At 40.1% G+C, this 19,110-nt stretch overlaps 1 protein-coding gene across 2 annotated transcripts in view; it reads left to right on the forward strand.

The window, feature by feature from the left end:
• Positions 1–19,110, forward strand: part of atp2b3b (ATPase plasma membrane Ca2+ transporting 3b) — a gene marked incomplete at both ends in the record, with an annotated part of 71,046 nt that overhangs the window by 27,358 nt on the left and 24,578 nt on the right. The window contains 12 exons of one of the 2 annotated variants that reach the window (XM_083891036.1): positions 1,960–2,016; positions 2,372–2,413; positions 5,086–5,250; positions 6,947–7,018; positions 7,131–7,273; positions 8,245–8,377; positions 8,740–8,849; positions 9,000–9,134; positions 11,740–11,846; positions 11,949–12,024; positions 17,779–17,937; positions 18,032–18,211. In XM_083891036.1, the coding sequence (XP_083747162.1) occupies positions 1,960–2,016; positions 2,372–2,413; positions 5,086–5,250; positions 6,947–7,018; positions 7,131–7,273; positions 8,245–8,377; positions 8,740–8,849; positions 9,000–9,134; positions 11,740–11,846; positions 11,949–12,024; positions 17,779–17,937; positions 18,032–18,211 (1,379 nt within the window). The remainder of the gene's footprint in view (positions 1–1,959; positions 2,017–2,371; positions 2,414–5,085; positions 5,251–6,946; positions 7,019–7,130; positions 7,274–8,244; positions 8,378–8,739; positions 8,850–8,999; positions 9,135–11,739; positions 11,847–11,948; positions 12,025–17,778; positions 17,938–18,031; positions 18,212–19,110) is intronic. The other variant, XM_083891037.1, reaches the window with a different exon arrangement.

Here is a 19,110-nt window from a genome sequence, read left to right on the forward strand (position 1 = left end):
AAAGAGACAGAACAACTACAAAGAGACAGAATGCACCTACTTTATCTCTCTTTGTAGTTGTTTTGTCTCTTTGTAGGCACATTATCTTTGTAGTTACGTTTTCTTAATGTGACTACAAAGAGACAAAACAACTACAAAGAGACAAAACAACTACGAAGACAGATAATGTGACTACAAAGAAACAAAACAACTATAAAGAGACAGAAAACAACTACAAAGAGACAAAACAATTGAAAGAGAGATAATGTGACGACAAAGAGACAAAACAACTACAAAGAGACAAAAAAACTACAAACAGACAGAAAACAACTACAAAGAGACAAAACAACTGAAAGAGAGATAATGTGACTACAAAGAGACAAAACAACGACAAAGACACAAAACAACTACAAAGAGACAAAACAACTACAAAGAGACAGAACAACTACAAAGAGACAGAACAACTACAAAGAGAGATAATGTGAATACAAAGAGACAAAACAACTACAAAGAGACAAAACAACTACAAAGAGAGATAATGTGAGTACAAAGAGACAAAACAACTATAAAGAGACAAAACAACTACAAAGAGAGATAATGTGACTACAAAGAGACAAAACAACTACAAAGAGAGATAATGTGAATACAAAGAGACAAAACAACTACAAAGAGACAAAACAACTACAAAGACAGATAATGTGACTACAAAGAAACAAAACAACTACAAAGAGACAGAAAACAACTACAAAGAGACAAAACAATTGAAAGAGAGATAATGTGACGACAAAGATACAAAACAACTACAAAGAGACAAAACAACTACAAAGAGACAGAAAACAACTACAAAGAGACAAAACAACTGAAAGAGAGATAATGTGACTACAAAGAGACAAAACAACGACAAAGACACAAAACAACTACAAAGAGACAAAACAACTACAAAGAGACAGAACAACTACAAAGAGACAAAACAACTACAAAGAGACAGAAAACAACTACAAAGAGACAAAACAACTGAAAGAGAGATAATGTGACTACAAAGAGACAAAACAACGACAAAGACACAAAACAACTACAAAGAGACAAAACAACTACAAAGAGACAGAACAACTACAAAGAGACAGAACAACTACAAAGAGAGATAATGTGAATACAAAGAGACAAAACAACTACAAAGAGAGATAATGTGAATACAAAGAGACAAAACAACTACAAAGAGACAGAACAACTACAAAGAAAGATAATTTGAATACAAAGAGACAAAACAACTACAAAGAGACAAAACAACTACAAAGAGAGATAATGTGAATACAAAGAGACAAAACAACTACAAAGAGAGATAATGTGAATACAAAGAGACAAAACAACTACAAAGAGACAAAACAACTACAAAGAGACAGAACAACTACAAAGAGAGATAATGTGAATACAAAGAGACAAAACAACTACAGAGAGACAGAACAACTACAAAGAGAGATAATGTGAATACAAAGAGACAAAACAACTACAAAGAGACAAAACAACTACAAAGAGACAGAACAACTACAAAGAGAGATAATGTGAATACAAAGAGACAAAACAACTACAGAGAGATAATGTGAATACAAAGAGACAAAACAACTACAAAGAGACAAAATAACTACAAAGAGAGATAATGTGACTACAAAGAGACAAATAAAGTAATTACAAAGGAACAGAAAACAGCCTCAGACAAAATAACAGCCTCAGACAAAATAACCCAAATAGACATAAATGAACTACAGTGGGACTATTTACTTTTGGTCTCTGACCTGTCTCTCTCACATGTTGGACTCAAGTTTCTGTTCATTTTTCTTCGTTCTCTACATGTCATCGTAAAAATAGTCATGCATACAAACATTTTATTTATGCTTTCCTTTTCGCTCCCCTTTTTTTTTTTGTTGTCAAATCCTCTCATGTGTCCACCCAAACCTTCCCTCGTCACAAATCCCCCTCGACCAGAGGCCAGTCCTCAGTTGCTCATCTCCACAGATGCCACTCACAGCACAGTCATCAATGGTATGTGAGTCTACACTTGTCTGTCCTGATCCTTTCCTCAGACACTGAATAGACCTCATTACACAGTGACAGTGACCTGGAGGACACTAATGTTGACCCAGTGTATGAACATGTGTTTGCTCTTCCCTTCACTATTGTTTCTTTGTGCTTTGTGTGTGTGTGTGTGTGTGTGTGTGTGTGTGTGTGTGTGTGTGTGTGTGTGTGTGTGTGTGTGTGTGTGTGTGTGTGTGTGTGTGTGTGTGTGTGTGTGTGTGCGTGTGTGTGTCCTTGACTGTCCTAAGATTAGAAATATATATGAAGTGCTGATTATTTTGTATTATGATTCTGTAAATGTTTTTTTAAACGTTTTGTGCAGGAAAACAACCTGATGGAGCTGTGGAGAACAATCAAAACAAAGGTAAGACTGTGTTTGTGTGTGTGCGCGTGAGCAGAGAAACCCAACAATACACACAATGAGCAAGCATTAGGCATCAGTGGAGAGAAAAAAATCCCTTTTAACAGAAGAAGAAGAAGAAGAAGTCTCTAACAGAACCAGACTCAAAGATGTGCAGCATCTGCCTCGGCTGGTTGGTGTGAAAGGAAAAATGGGGGACAGGAGAGGTGGTGGAGAGAAAGAGGGAGATGAGGTAGAGACAGTTGTTGTATTTCTGCTCCTGGTCTCTTTCTTCTGTGTCAAGTTATAGGTTTATACAGGACAGTGAGAGTCAGTGATGACATGTTTATACTACAGTCATTTATGTAAGCAGCAGCAGAAATTGTTGATAAATATTTACTGATATCGACTTTTAATTATAGCATATTAATAATAATGGTGATGACATGTATGATAATAATAATAATAATAATAGTAGTAGCCTCGAAACTGGATCTAGATCCTGCAAGATGAGGACAGAGAGAGAGAGAGAGAGAGAGAGAGAGAGAGAGGGGGGGGGGGGGGGAGGGAAGGAAATACACAAACTAGGGAGAGAAAGAACAAGGTTAATGACAAATAATGAATTCATATTCATACCCTAAGTGTGAGAGAGGGAATGAGAAAGAGATGGTCCAGGTTTCCCTGAGTCAGCTCTAACTATAAGCTTTATCAAAAAGGAAAGTCTAACTTTAAATACGGAAAGAGTGTCTGCCTCCCGAACTGTCATTGGGAGCTGGTTCCACAGGAGAGGAGACTGGTAACTGAAGGCTCTGCAAATATGTGCTTTAACTGCTTATCAGCTTTAATTTGAGGGGTTTTACATCCAAATCAAGTGAACAGTGTAGGAATTACAACACTTTCTATATGTGCCTCCCACTTTTTAGGGGACCAAAGGTAATTGGACAAACTAAACATTCATAAATCAAACTTTCATTGTTTAATACTTGGTTACAAATCCTTTGCAGTCAATTACAGCCTGAAGTCTTGAAGGCATAGACATCACCAGACACTGGGTTTCATCCCTGGTGATGCTCTGTGAGGCCTCTACTGACATAGTCTTCAGTTCCTGCTTGTTCTTGGGGCATTTTCCCTTCAGTTTGGTCTTCAGAAAGTGAAATGCATGCTCAATCAGATTCAGGTCAGGTGATTGACTGATAACATTCCATATTTGCCTTAAAAAACTCTTTGGTTGCTTTTGCAGTTTGCTTTGGGTCATTGTCCATCTGCACTGTGAAGCTCCATACAATGAGTTGTGAAGCACTTGGCTGAATATGAGCAGATAATATTGTTGGAAACACTTCAGAATTCATCCTGCTGCTTTTGTCAGCAGTTACATCATCATCAATAAACACAAGGGAACCAGTTCCATTAGCAGCCATACATGTCCACACCATGACACTACCACCACCATGCTTCACTGATGAGGTGGTATGTTGTGGATCATGAGCAGTTCCTTTCCTTCTCCACACTCTTCTCTTCCCATCACTGTGGTACAAGTTGATCTTGGTCTCATCTGTCCAGAGGATGTTCTTCCAGAATTATAACAGCTTTTTTAGGTGTTGTTTGGCAAATTCTAATCTTGTCTTCCTGTTTTTGAGGCTCACCAATGGTTTCCATCTTGTGGTGAACCCTCTGTATTCACTCTGGTCAAGTCTTCTTTTGATTGTTGACTTTGAAACACAAACATCTACCTCCTGGAGAGTGTTTTTGATCTGGACAACTGTTGTGAAGGACTTTTTCTTCACCAGGGAAAGAATTCTTCTGTCGTCCACCACAGTGGTTTACTGTGGTCTTCTAGGTCTTTTGGTGTTGTTGAGCTCACTGGTACATTCTTTCTTTTTAAGAATGTTCCAAACAGTTGATTTGGCCACACCTAATGTTTTTGCTATTTCTCTGATGGGTTTGTTTTGATTTTTCAGCCTAATGATGGCTTCTTCACTGACAGTGACAGCTCCTTGGATCTCATATAGAAAGTTAACAGCAACATATTCCAAATGCAAATGTCACTCCTGGAATCAACTCCAGAACTTTTACCTGTGTCATTGAAGATGAAATAATGAGGGAATAGCCCACAATTGTCCATGAAATAGCTTTTCAGTCAATTGTCCAATTACTGTTGGTCCCCTAAAAAGTGGACGGCACATATAGAAAGTGTTGTAATTCCTACATCTTTCACCTTTGTTTAATTTCAAATCCATTGTAGTGTGTTGATGTCCCAATATTTATGGACCTGACTGTAAGTGAGCTGTTAAAAATGATTTGCTTAAACTAGGTATTTCAGGTATGAAGGGGCCTGACCATGTTGAAACGTATAAACATAAGTGATTATGATTATGGCCTCAAAAGATGACAAAAACTACATAATCAAAACAAAATGTAATATTCTGAAAATAAATAATGTTGTTTGACTGCCTCTCATCATCCTGCAAAAATAAAACACAGGCATTCAGTGGAATACATGCAGTAAACAGGCAGCACGAGGCAAGATATATACACAATAATTCACAGTTATTTTAAGGTAAATTCAGTAGGTTAATTGAAAATTTCATTTTAAATTTAAAGCCCCTCCCTTCAACTTTTAAGTCAATATTTGTCATTCCTTCATCCTGCACTGGCTATAGAGTTTGTAAACATTGTGTTTATGTGTGTGTTTTCAGCCAAGAAGCAGGATGGGGGTGTTGCTATGGAGATGCAACCTCTGAAGAGTGCAGAGGGAGGGGAGGTGGAGGACAGAGAGAAGAAGAAGACCAGCGTTCCAAAGAAAGAAAAGAGCGTGTTACAGGGCAAACTCACCAAACTGGCGGTCCAGATCGGAAAAGCAGGTAAAGTGATGTCTGCCTCCACCACTGAATTTTTAAATCACTTTTAAAGACCCACTTCTTCTCCTTAGCCTTCACTTCAGGATAAGAATAATTGTGTGTTTTTTTTAATATGTTTTAATGTTTTGTACAATTTATGTTGCTGTGCCTTTATCTCTGTAAAGCACTTTGGTCTTTACAGAGCCTTGGTTGTTTTAAATGTGCTCTAGAAATAAAGTTGACTTGAATTGACTTGACATCCAGTGGACTTTTGGTGCTGGTCCCAAACCCGGATTAATGGGGAGTTGTTTTTCAGGTTGCAAAATTCCAATTTTCAAAGTTTGAGAGTTTCCAAGTTGAAAGTTGGGAACATAAACATACTGCAGTTGGTTAAGAAAAAAAAAAATATATATATATATATACATGCACAGTGGTATGCAAAAGTTTGGGAACCCATGTAAATGTTCATGATTTTCCTTTATAAATCATTGGTTGTTTGAAATTTCAGTTAAATATATCATATAGGAGACAAACACAGTGATATTTGAGAAGTGAAATTAAGTTTATATGATTTACAGAAAATGTGCAAGAATTATTTAAACAAAATTAGGGATGTGCATAAATGTAGGCACCCTTGTCATTTTATTGATTTCAATACCTTTAGCACTAATTATTGGAACTCAAAATTGATGTTGAACAATGATTGTTCAACATCATGGTTTAGGGGAAGGACACAGAAAGCTATCTCAGAGATTTAAGCTCTCAGTTTCAACTGTGAGGAACATTGTGAGGAATGTGAAGACCACAGGCACAGTTCTAGTTAAGGCCTGAAGTGGCAGAACAAGAAAAATCTCAGATAAGCAGAGGTGAAGGATGGTGAGAACAGTCACAGTCAACCCACAGACCAGCTCCAAAGACCTACATCATCTTGCTACAGATGGTGTCACTGTGCATCGTTCAACTATTCAGCGCACTTTACACAATAAGATGCTGTATGGAAGAGTAATGCAGAAAAAGCCTTTTCTCTGCACCCGCCACAAACAGAGTTGCTTGAGGTATGCTTAAGCACATTTGGAGAAGCCAGCTCCCTTAAATGGAGCTGGCTTCTCCAAATGTGTTTTTTTTCTAGTTGTGTCAGGAAGGGGATCTGGTACCAACATCTCTGCCACATCAAATATTCCGCTCATCGTGTCGTGACCCAGAAAAAGGGAGAAGCCAGGAGACATAAAAAGGGGTATTTCACAAATGTATTCAATATAATAAATATGATGATTATCATTGCAACATCCTTTAAAACCAGGAAAAGTCATCACAGATACTTTTCCAGGATATTATGATATCTAAAATCTAAGACAATATCATGTTTTATGTCATGATACAGATATAATATAACATGACACAGCCTGGGCAGGTTTCACACTCTCATAGCAGTCGTTGAGGGAAGTTTCCACAAAGACATTGTCGTAGGAGTCGTGTTGTGACTCATCCTTTGTTTTTGCTCACTAACAACAAACATAACAGATATTCAGAAGGCGGTATCCTCAGGTTCTGCAGTGAAAAACAGTGTGATCATGCAGGTAAATGAGCGAAGTGAATAATGACACACCAGGTTCTTCGTTGCCTGAAGAAACTTTAAATTCTAAACCTGTGATAAGTGGGAGAGTGAGTGTGAGAACAGGCTGACACTGATGAAATGTCCCTCCTCTGATTCTCTTAACAGGTTTGGTGATGTCAGCCATCACCGTCATCATCCTGGTGCTCTTCTTTGTCATCAACACATTTGTCGTCGAAGGTCTGTTCGTGTCTGCTATTCGCTAACAAAACACACAATTGTCAGATGTCCTGACAGCTTTTACTCACTTTCTAACCGTTGATGTATTCTGCGTGCTGTATCTGTGTTGCAGGTCACACTTGGTTGGCAGAGTGTACTCCAGTCTACATCCAGTACTTTGTCAAGTTCTTCATCATTGGAGTCACTGTGTTGGTGGTGGCTGTGCCAGAGGGTTTACCCCTCGCTGTCACCATTTCTCTAGCTTACTCTGTCAAGGTATGTCCACCAACACTGTCTTTTAAATAAATGCAATGGGAGAAAAGGGAGTTATTGTTTCTTTAACTAGTGTAAAGCAATTTTTTCTCTGCAGTCGGCGATTGTTCGGTTGTTATTTTCATAATCGATTGATCTGTTGTTTATTTTCTCACCGGGTTCCCACGGGTCCTTGAAATCCTCTAAAGTTTTGGAATTCAGGGCCTTTGAAAGTTTTTGAAAATCACCCTAAATGGACATGAGTCATTGGAAGTGCTTGAATTTTGTGCAAGAAAGAAGTTAAGTTGAGATTTGTGTGTTACAACGCCACCTACTGTTTCATGTCCTGTATTGCTTGATGTACCTAGGGGAGGCCTACGCAGGGTACAATCATGGAGTCATGATTACGGTGTTGTGGTCACTGTCCACTGTCTCTCACTCCACATTTGATGTGAGATTCCATGCAGAACAACGAGCAAGTAACATTAAGCAAGAGAGAGCGTTCTATAAAAAAATTATTTTAAAAAAAAACTGAAAGGAAAACGTCATGAGTTCTGAAAAACAGGATTCCAGTCTGACTCTGGTCTAAGTCCTGCACTCCTGTACTAAAACACTACATCACGGTGTGCAGTTACTTTTAGGAGAGTTTATACAGGGGGTTTATCCACATCCGAGTTCTCAAAACAAAACAAATTAGTGACATTAGCATCACCCAACAACATCAACATCAATATTTTAAGAAGATGCATGCTCTGAATTATTTCCCTTCCAATATATCTGGAATGAAAACAGTAAATCTGCCCCTGAAATGTAATTTATAACATGAACAGCTGCGTATTTTCCCTGTCTCCCCTCTCTCTCTCTCACTCTGTTTCTTTCATCAATCCATTTATTTTTCAATTCTGTTCTTCTGTCCACCTCATCCATCATAATTCACTTCCCTCCACGGGCGTGCATCTCCATCGCGCTCCTCTCTATCACTGTGTCATATGTAGAAAATGATGAAGGACAACAACCTTGTGCGCCACTTGGATGCATGTGAGACCATGGGCAACGCCACGGCCATCTGCTCGGATAAGACGGGCACCCTCACCACCAACCGCATGACTGTGGTCCAGACTTACCTAGGTGAGCAACATTATATGTAAATAATAATGTATTTAATAACCATACTGCAATGGAAGGGTCATAAAGTGAGAACACCTGATTCAAATGAATGGGTCGTTATGAGGCTTCTGCAGAGCTTGATTACGAAAAACAGTGGGTCCCCGAGGACCTGGACGAGGATACACTGCTGGAACCAAAACAAAAATTCACTTTTATTGCACTTTATCTGTCTCTTTTTATCTGGAAGTGAGCAAATGTAAGGATAAATAACCAGAAATTAGTTCAAGAACCACAGATTTTCAGCTGCAGATTCTTAAAGCATGAAGGTTGAATAAACGCCGACTGTTATTCATATGCATTGAAATGAGTTTGTTGTTGCCCAGGTGATGTGCACCACCGTGTAATCCCCGACCCTGGACAGATCAACCCCCGGACAGTGGACCTATTAGTCAACGCTATTGCTATTAACAGCGCCTACACTTCCAAGATCTTAGTGAGTCAAACACCAACAGAAAGTAGAGATGGCATTATTTTTTGCAGGAATTTATTCCCTGCTTTTATATGTGTTGACTCATTTGTTTTTTTTCTTTTGTGACTCTCTCACCGCCCCTCTCTAACCTCCCATCTCTCTCGTCCTGATCAGCCACCTGATGTGGAGGGAGGTTTGGCCAAGCAGGTGGGCAACAAGACAGAGTGTGGTCTGCTGGGGTTAGTTTTAGACCTTCAGCAGGACTACGCTCGTGTCAGAGAGCAGATCCCAGAGGAGAGATTGTACAAGGTAAGAAACCATTCACAACATCCAACACGGCCAACGTTATCAGCTTATTACCTCTGACAAGGAGCAACTTCCTGTCTTCAGTTTTTGACAGATCCCCTGAGTATGTTCCCGTTGAATTTTGGGAAGAATCTACCAAAACCAAAGTCTACTGACAAAACACTGATGGACGTAAAAAAATAAATGATCAGATCTCTTATAATGGGCTAAAAAATATCACATCTCTGTCAAAACTCATCCGATTTGAATTATGGGATTATAATTAGGAATTATGATTACAAATTTGGCAGATATGTTTATCTGAGCAACTTCTTAAGAGATCGGGGTAGATATTGTCATGCTAATGTGACGGTAACAGCTATAAGCAGGTAAAGTTCAATACAGATCCAGAAAGTCCTGTGGTTCCAGTGGATAAACATTTACAAATTTAAAGTGAACTTGTTTTAACATTAGGTGACTCGTTAATTATCATTATGTATTAAAATGTGCAAATATGTGCAGTGAAGTACATGTACACGAGGGCTGTCAATCGATTGCAGAATATGCTGCGATTAAACATGTCTTTTCAGTCTTATAAGTGAAGCTTGTAATAATAATAGCAAGTGTAAAATCACAAAAAGAATGTAGATTTGACACAAAGCAAGCATATTTTAAATTATTAGAGATATACAGTAACAGAAAAATAAAACCTAAGCCTAAAGAAGGGCATTTAAATTATGTAGAATAAAATAGTTTTCCTTCTAGCCAGAGGTCTCAGCAGCGAGGCCCAGACACGTCTCTCCTCAGCCATCCTCAAACAGTTCTCCCTGGAGGACAGCAAGGCTTGCCCAGGTCACCCAAGAGAAATAATCTGCCCAGCTTGTCCCAGGTCTGCCTCAGGGCCTTCTTCCAGAACGGATATACCAGAGAATGTCTCCCCAGAAAGAGGTTTGCGAGGCTTCCTGACAAGATACCCAAACCTGCTCAACTGGCTCTTCCAGATGCAGATGAACACAGGGGCTCGACCCTGATCCTCCCAGATGTCTGAGCTTCTCATCTCATCTCTAAGGAGGAAACTCATTGCTGCCTCTTCGTTATTTTGGTCTCTTGGTCACAGTTTGCAACTTGGAACATAGATTTACCAGTAAATTGACTGCCACAGTGAATCAATATAGTGTATGCATCTCCTGCTCCACTCTCTCCTCACTCCTGAAGACCCTGAGAAGACCCTCCTCCACTTGGGGGAGTGACTCCTCATCAACCTGAAGTAGAGGATCCAGCTTTTTCTGGCTGAAAACATAGGTTCTTCAGACTTACTGGTTCTGATTCTCATCTCAGTTGAAAACCGTCAAAGAAAACACACTCTGGGAAAACCCAAAGCGAGCTGCAGTTCACTGTTTGATGACGCCAGTAGGATCATGTCATCTTCTAAAAGCAGGGATGGAATCTTCTGACCCCCAAAACCTTGTCACCCTCCACCTCCCCCTGCTGCACCGAGAAAACCTGTCCAAAGAAGTTATGAACAGAACCGATGATAAAGGGCAAGCCTGGAAGAATCCAACTCTGACAAGAACTGAGTCTGACTTACTGTCGGAAATGTGAACCAAGCTCCAAACTTTTTAGTTTATACTCAAATTATTATAGTTCAGCTCTTTGGTTTTACTCTCAGTTACTGGGAAAAGGATGTTGTGAAGTACAATGGATTGTTCTTACTGAGTGAAAGGGAAGGTCCACAAGGCGAGTGTAAGGGACAGTGGGGACAGTTTTTCGTTGACAGTGACCAGAATGGACAAGATTAGAGATTATTATTATTCAGGGACAGCTCCGGTTGAACAGTTTGGATATAAGACGCAGTAAGAGAGTCAAGGTTGAGATGATTTAGTCACATGCAAAAAAAAAGAGGAAGACCACAGAGAAGATTCATGGATGTTGTTAAGGACATGAGGACATTTGGTGTAACAGAAGAAGACACAAGGGACAAAGGACAAGATGGAGGCAAATGATTTGCTGTAGTGACTTACCACCAAGTGAGATTTACCACACCGACCTTTACCCAGGGTGGGTGTGGAGGGGATGATGTGGTGGTATTTCTGTTCTGCCGCCACTGGAAGTAAATGAGCTCTGATTAATTGCATTGATTTTCTTGTTTGATTATGTATTTAAAATGTAATATTTGAAATTAAATGCATCAGTTAACCTCGTTAATTTGACAGCGCTAACACACACAGTTTCCCAGGTGGGTCACATCACAGTGGCAGGAGGTTTCTCACTGTGTTTTGATATATATGATATTATATTTATAGAAAAACAACCCCTGTTAACCAAAGTTCTGTACAGATAATACAAAAATAAAAAAAATGCACAGCAATCAGAAATAAAATCAGAAATAAAATGTATGCTACAATAAAGAATGAAACATAAAAGAGCATAAACATTAAAATAAGTCATTTAAAAATACGCAATGCATGCAGAGCTTAGGCTTATTGCTGTCCACCTGTTGTTTGTGGTTGGAATGGGCCCTATGATCCCATTATTGTCAACATTATTTATTACATTATAACGATACAGCTCCTCCACTGCTGTTTTCAGAATCTTCTGAACCATCTCTCTCTTTTTCTCTCTCTCTCAGGTGTACACATTCAACTCTGTGCGTAAATCAATGAGCACAGTGATCAAACTGCCTGACAATTCCTTCCGCCTCTACAGCAAAGGAGCTTCTGAAATTGTACTGAAGAAGTGAGTAATGGACATGAAGGAAGGATGTTCTGATGTCACTATGGTCGTTCTGATCACTGATTCTACATCACAAGTTTCTGTCTGTCCACTCTCTCTCTGTAGATGTTCCTCCGTTCTTGATGCCAACGGTGAGCCGCGCGGTTTCAGACCACGTGATAGGGACGAGATGGTCAAACAGGTGAGACGTCACCAAGTTATGTTCGCGGTTTAAATTGCCTCATAGCTAGTGACCTACATTATGTCATCATCCCTTCTCGCTCTCCCCCTTTTCCTTATTCCCTGACAGTGTCATGTATGAAGGTTTTTTTGTAATAAGTAATGTTGTCCGTGTTTGGGTCATATAATGGGTAGGATTTGTGTCTTTATTATTAATTCAACAACAAAACTTGAGTCGCAAATATTTTTTTGCATTCATGCATTAGTGCAGGATTCGAACCAGGGCCACCTGCAGCTGTGCTCTACCATCTGAGCTAAACACTGTCTCTGCAATGTTTTTGTTGTTGTTGTTGGAAACAACGTCTTTTTTGATTGTATTATAAAGACATAAATGTACATTACCCATTTTAAGGCCCAAACACAGAACATTACTTTCAATTTTCAATCAAAACAGTGTTCAAATGCAATTTTTTGAGTCTCAAATATTTTTTTGCATTCAAACTCCTTTTTTGATTGAATAATAAAGAAACCAATCTACCTCCATAACCAAGCTATGACACATACACATACACATACACATTGTTACACATACTTATCAAACAAGTTTCCAGACAGAAAAAGCCGTGTAACATTGAAATTGTAGACTGAAGCAGAAAGAGATGTTATGAGGTGATCCTTTTGTTAAGTAGCTAAAATGCGGTGGTTCTTTTGTATGGGCTGAAATACGTGCCACCAGAAACTGAATTTGAATCACATAATTTGAATTTGTATTGTTTAATTTCAATCATTGCATTGGAAAAATTCTATATATTTTCACATTCAGTTCTCAAAATTCAATTTCAATTTACTGTGACAGACATCCAGGTACTAGTACTGTGTTTGTCCCACGCTCATCCATGGTCAAGCCAGTCTATGGTTCAAGTATTTCTTCCTCCGTTTTGTGGCGGGTGGCAACAAATGACCACTATGTTATGTGCAATGTTAACGCTAGAAAATGTTTTAACGGCCCATGTGGAGACGGCTTCTTTGGGCTATTTTGATTCATTTTGGAGAAAGAATTCACATTCGGCTGGCCCGATGGACACAAAAGTTATTGTGACTGTTTCACAAGCAGTTTGGAAATTGGAGCCTCCATACCAACGCAGAGCTGTCATCAGTGGCACCGCATCTCGCTGCTCTTCCCAAATATACGTTCGGTCATTATTTTATAGTTAGGTACTCTGTGAACGTATCTCATATCTGAATATTAATTACGGTGATTAAGGACAAATCTAGCGACTTTCTGTCATAAACCTAAAAACTGCGAGAAGGCCTGTTATAGCCGAAGGGTCCCTCTTCCATGAGTCCAGTGTAGATCCATTGGCTTTGTTCATCCGTGCAGTGGACAGTTCTAACATGAAAGCATCCAGAAAGTATTCCAGCCACTTCCTGGTATGCAGCTTGTGGAAGGGTAGCCAGTGTTTTGGCAGCCGTCAAGCCAGCCAACCAAACTGTGTGTTGCTGCTCACTCAGCCCCAGACATGAGTCATCATTGAGAAAAGGACAGTCTGCACCAGAGGTACAGGTTTATTAATCACAGTAGATAAAGTTGCTGTCACCTTCCTCCAAAAGCTATAAACGTCTGGGCAGTCCCATACCATGGGCTTAAATGTTCCAGGTGTGTTCAAGGAACACAGGCTGGTTGACAGTTTCATATAAGATCTCACAAGTGGCGTCAGATAGGCCTTCTGACACAACATAGTGAATAAACTGGTGGTTGGGGTTCTTGGACGTGTGAAATGTGTTTCCCCAGACCTTTTCCCAGTTTATGCCCTCCTCCCCAACAGCCAAGTCGTTGGGCCATGTCTTAGCCAGGGGTAGCTCTTTCTGTGTGTTTGAAGTCGTGAATACACAACTGACACGAGTCCTCTAGTGTTCGCTGTGGACAATCAGTCCACAACAGGAAGAGGAGGAAGAGGAATAATCATCACAGATGTTGGGCCAGTGGATATAACGATAGAATAAATAAACTTGGCGTCAGGCCGCATCCCTCTTGAGTCCCACAAAAGATGGAAAACGGACCCGAGTGTAAGTAGTTCGTGGACACCATGGCAGTTGGGTTGACATATAAGACACGAACTATGTCGACAAACCCTCTCCCCAGGCCAAATCTCTCCAAGACTGCCCACAGATTATATTGCCACTAGAGCCTATCATAGGCCTATATATATAGTATTCCGCATGATGTCTTTATTTGTTTGGTTTCATGAGTCACATGTATTGGGCGTCGGATATTGTCCGCTGCTATGCGCCCTTTCATGAAGTCAGTCTGATCCATATGAATTAGTTTGCCCATGTAAATCTCCAAACGTAATGCCAGCACGTTAGAGTACAGCTTTTTGTCTGAGTCAATTAATGAAATTGGTCTATAATTGGAGCAATGAGTTTGGTCTTTCCCTTTTTTAGGAATTAGTGAAATCAGGAAGGCGTTGGTGTGAGCAGGAAAATAACCTTTTTCAACCGCTGATCGGATCTACCCCAGCAAAACTGGCCCCAAAATGTCCCAGAAGTGTATCAAGAGCTTGTATGCCATCTGGACCTGGCGACTTTCCGTTATTTGTCATCCTAAGTGCTGTCTCCAGCTCCTTTAAGGATATGGGACGACCCAGATCTGTTGCTTCCTGTTCCCCTAACGTGTGCAAATCCAGACCGTTCAGAAATTGCTTACATTTCTCAGAGTCTAAATTAAGCGTTCATTTATCTCCTTATAAAAAGAGTGGAATGCAACATTTATCTCTTTTGGGTCAGATAAATGTATTATTAGCTGTTTTGATAGTAGTGATTGATGCTCTGGATTCACTTTGCTTAAGCTTCAGAGCCAATAACCTACTCAGTTTGCCTCCTGTTAAAATAATAGCTCTGCCTTACTCTGTGCATGCTGAATTCTGCTAGCCTCCCCAATAAATCGTCGAGCTCAACCCTGACTCCCCTCAGTTCTTCTTCCACACATTTAGCGTATTTACCCTTTAACCGGTTCTCAAGAATATGAGACTTTCTCTCTAATTCGCAGATCTTGCGGCTCCTCTCTCTCTTGAGGTGAGATGCATAAGAGGATGTTAAGTCCCTAATACAACCCTTGGTGGCCATCCATACATACGAGGCATCATCTACCGTGCCTATATTACTAGCTATGAACTCTGTAATCCTTTTCCTAAATTGTGCTACAAATACCTCATCCTGCAGAAGTTTTGTATTAAAGCGCCACCAAGGAGTTTTATTGAATCTATAACTAAGATCTATTGTCATCAACAGCAGATTATAAGAGCTGCTGAGGCTGCTCGCTGGGTGTGGGAAATCGACAAGGTGGATCTATCTAAATCAGTAGTCTCAGACACGCGGTGGCCCGCGGGACGATATTTTTTGGCCCCCCACTTGACATCAAAGTTTAATGTAAGTGCGGCCCGCACTGACGATAAGGAAGAACGGTGCAAGAGGGAGAGAAAAAAAGCTGGCGACAACACTCGCTGCAACCAGTCAATGGCCCGTTAGTGGGAAGTTCGAGGATAAGACTGTGACTGTGGGATTGTGGTAATGTGACGAAGACAGGAGCAAAGCGCAGGACGCCCTAAAACACCCTATTTTTCCTCCCATTTCCCCCGGTAACCACAGAAACAATGTTGTTTGCACGCAAAAACTGCGGCCAGCACGCGCCTGTCCATACCTGCTTAGAGTCTGTCCAAGATCAGTTTGGAACACCAATAAAACCATTGCACCTATTAAATGCTGGAAAGTCTCTTTGTGCAAAAGCGAAACTTGGCTGCAAACAGCGTGGATTATGAACTCCCCTCTCTCTCTCTTTGAGCAGTTAACTAAAGAGATCAGCTCACCTGATGCATCTGTTATTCCTTAATTACAGCGCTTCCACACAGAGATTGAGAGAGAATCCACACAGAGAATGCGGCCCCCAGGCAAATTGAGTTTGAGACCCCTGATCTAAATTAAGGTGCACACTGCATTCATATCCACACCCACAATCAGCTCATAATCTAGTAGGGACAACAGCTCCTTGGTAAGTTCAGGAAAAAAGAGAGGGTCGAAAACTGCTGGTGCGTATACGGATACAAAGGCTACTTTCCTTCCATATATAGATGTACATAAATATGCTATGCGACCTGATGCCCCTTCGTTAATCTTTTCCACCTCTAAGGCCAGGCTTCTTTTAGTCAAGATGACCGTCCCCTGAGTTAGAACTCCCACAATTTGAGGCTACGAATTTATATTGCTTATTTTGAAAGAACGATCTAAGATGTGTTTCTTGAATAAATGCCACATCCACATTCTTGCGACAGAGTAAGTCTAAGGCATTTCACTCTTTTAACTTTTGCATTCAAACCCCGGACATTATAGCTCAATATAGATAGCTTAACCATTATCAAAATTGGTACGTATTGCTCCGGGTGTGACAGTAAAAGATCTAACCCTGATGTAAGACTCATAGCCAAGATCCTCTCGTCGTGACGCATCTCCTCCATTGTCCTCCTGGCGTCCTGTATGGGAGCCTTTTTCCTCGCCTTGTGGGCCCCTTGCAGTCAAGCTGAGTTTTCATTCATTTTATACTGCCAGAGCCACAATACAGTTTATTCCAAATGTGTTTTACATAAAAGTGATATTTAGCTGTATATATATATATATATATATATATATATATATATATATAATGATGCCTGACTCTCCTGCCTTATGATGAATGTAGTTTTTGCCGTGAGAGAAATGAGTCTCTCTGCTCCTCACACATCTTTATTCCGGCTCACTCGTTCACTTTGCACTGTGGCAGTTTCATGTCACCTCCTCTTTGCGTCACGTTGTCCTCCCTCTGCTGTCTGCGATGGGCCACGGGTCTTTTATCCCCTACAGCTGTGACACAGAGGATTCAAAAGTACTTAAAAGGTCAGCACACATTTCAGTTCAATTTCAGCATTGTGTTGCAGCGAATCACAACATATATTATCTCAAGGCGCTAAGGTGGTGACCCCTGAACATTATAGCGTGAAACTACAGTTCACACCATGAGGAAACACTTGGTGACAAGCCTCGACAGCCTTGAGATTCGTTGTCATGTTGCTCTTTTTGCAAATGGAAGTTCAGAGGCTTCATCTGCAACCAGGCTATTATTGGATGATGCCAGCTGTCAATCAAACTGGTGTTCACATGTGTGCTGTGCTTTAATGGGAATAGAAATATCTTAAGAATAAGCTGCTGCTGCTTTAATAACGTTTGTTAGATTTGTGTCCCCCACACTTTTCTACTGCACCCTCACTCACAATGTATTTATTTGATTTTGAGGGTGGATGACAAGGTGGAGTTGGAAAAGCATGTGGCCCTCCTCTTCAATAACAATATATATCGCAACATAAATGTTTTAAATTCATAAATATGTGCAAACATAAAACAAGTTTTTGCCCCAAATGTACTGTTTGTTGTTTTCTGTCAGTTAAGAAGCTTAAACACAATTAACGCAACTCACTCTTTAACTATTTGACATTTTATGGCGATTATTATCAATACTGAAAGGTTTTCATCGTGATAACATTTTAGGCCCATATCTGTTTCAGTTAAACTGATTAAATCATTATAATAGATTATCAAACCATTGACTAATATGCATCTAATTGAAAGTATAATATAGTAAAAATCCAGGTTCATGCAACCAGTGTAGCAGTTTGTGGTTATGATGGTGAAAATAGGGAAACATTTTTCCTGTTTTCTAATCAGAGCTGTAATATTGCTTGATTATTAGGTAATTGAGCCGATGGCATGCGAGGGCTTGAGGACCATATGCATCGCGTACCGTGACCTGCCAGGAAATCCAGAGCCAGACTGGGAAAATGAGGCCGAGATAGTGACTGAGTTGACCTGCATCACAGTGGTTGGGATAGAGGACCCAGTGCGGCCTGAGGTAGAGTACTGTGGAGTGTGTTAATATGTGTGTAATCCATGACATGATTCTACTCTGTTTTCTGAGAGTTACCAGCATTGTATGTCCCTCTCAGGTGCCTGAGGCCATCCGTAAGTGTCAGCGTGCAGGCATCACAGTGCGAATGGTGACCGGTGATAACATTAACACAGCCAGGGCCATTGCTGCTAAATGTGGCATCATCCACCCCGGGGATGATTTTATTTGTCTAGAGGGCAAAGACTTCAACCGACGAATCAGGAACGAGAAGGGAGAGGTGAGTTGGGTCTCCGACAGCTCAAGGGTGTAGAGAAAATCGAATAAAAATCTAAATATTGGGAGGAGGCCACCTACTGGATTTTTTTGGATGTTTTCACTTTATTTGTACGAGTGTTGTAAAGTGACCTGTTGAACAGCTATATGATTAACAAACAAACATTCCTTGCATGTTTATAAACAGAGTTTTTTGGTGCTTTGGCAGACAAAACAAATGTGGGATGTTAAATGTACAGTGTGTAAATGTTAATAAATTGAACATTTATTAGTTACAGCTGAATATCCCTCAACCTCCCCTTCCATGTACGGCGGTATGCAAAAGTTTGGGCACCCCTGTACATTGTCATGATTTTCTTTTATAAATCATTGGTCGTTTGGATATGAAATTTCAGTTAAATATATCATATAGGAGACAAACACAGTGATAGTTGAGAAGCGAAATAAAGTTTATATGATTTCAAGAAAGTGTGCAATAATTATTTAAACAAAATTAGGCATGTGCATAACTTTATGTTATTGATTTCAATACCTTTAGCACTAATTATTGGAACATTTGGTAAATTGGTTTGGTAACCTCAGTGACCCTTGACCTCCATACACAGGTGAATACAATCATGAGAGAAGGTATTTAAGGAGGTCAATTTTAAATGTTTCTCCTCTTTGCATCTTCTCTGAAGAGTGGCAACATGGGAGCCTCAAAACAACTCTCAAATGACCTGAAAACAATGATTGTTCAACATCATGGTTTAGGGGAAGGATACAGAAAGCTATCTCAGAGATTTAAGCTCTCAGTTTCAACTGTGAGGAACATTGTGAGGAATGTGAAGACCACATGCACAGTTCTAGTTAAGGCCTAAAGTGGCAGAACAAGAAAAAATCTCAGATAAGCAGAGGTGAAGG

This window comes from Microchirus variegatus (genome assembly GCF_963457635.1).
Source record: "Microchirus variegatus genome assembly, chromosome: 6".
Lineage (NCBI taxonomy): Eukaryota > Metazoa > Chordata > Actinopteri > Pleuronectiformes > Soleidae > Microchirus > Microchirus variegatus.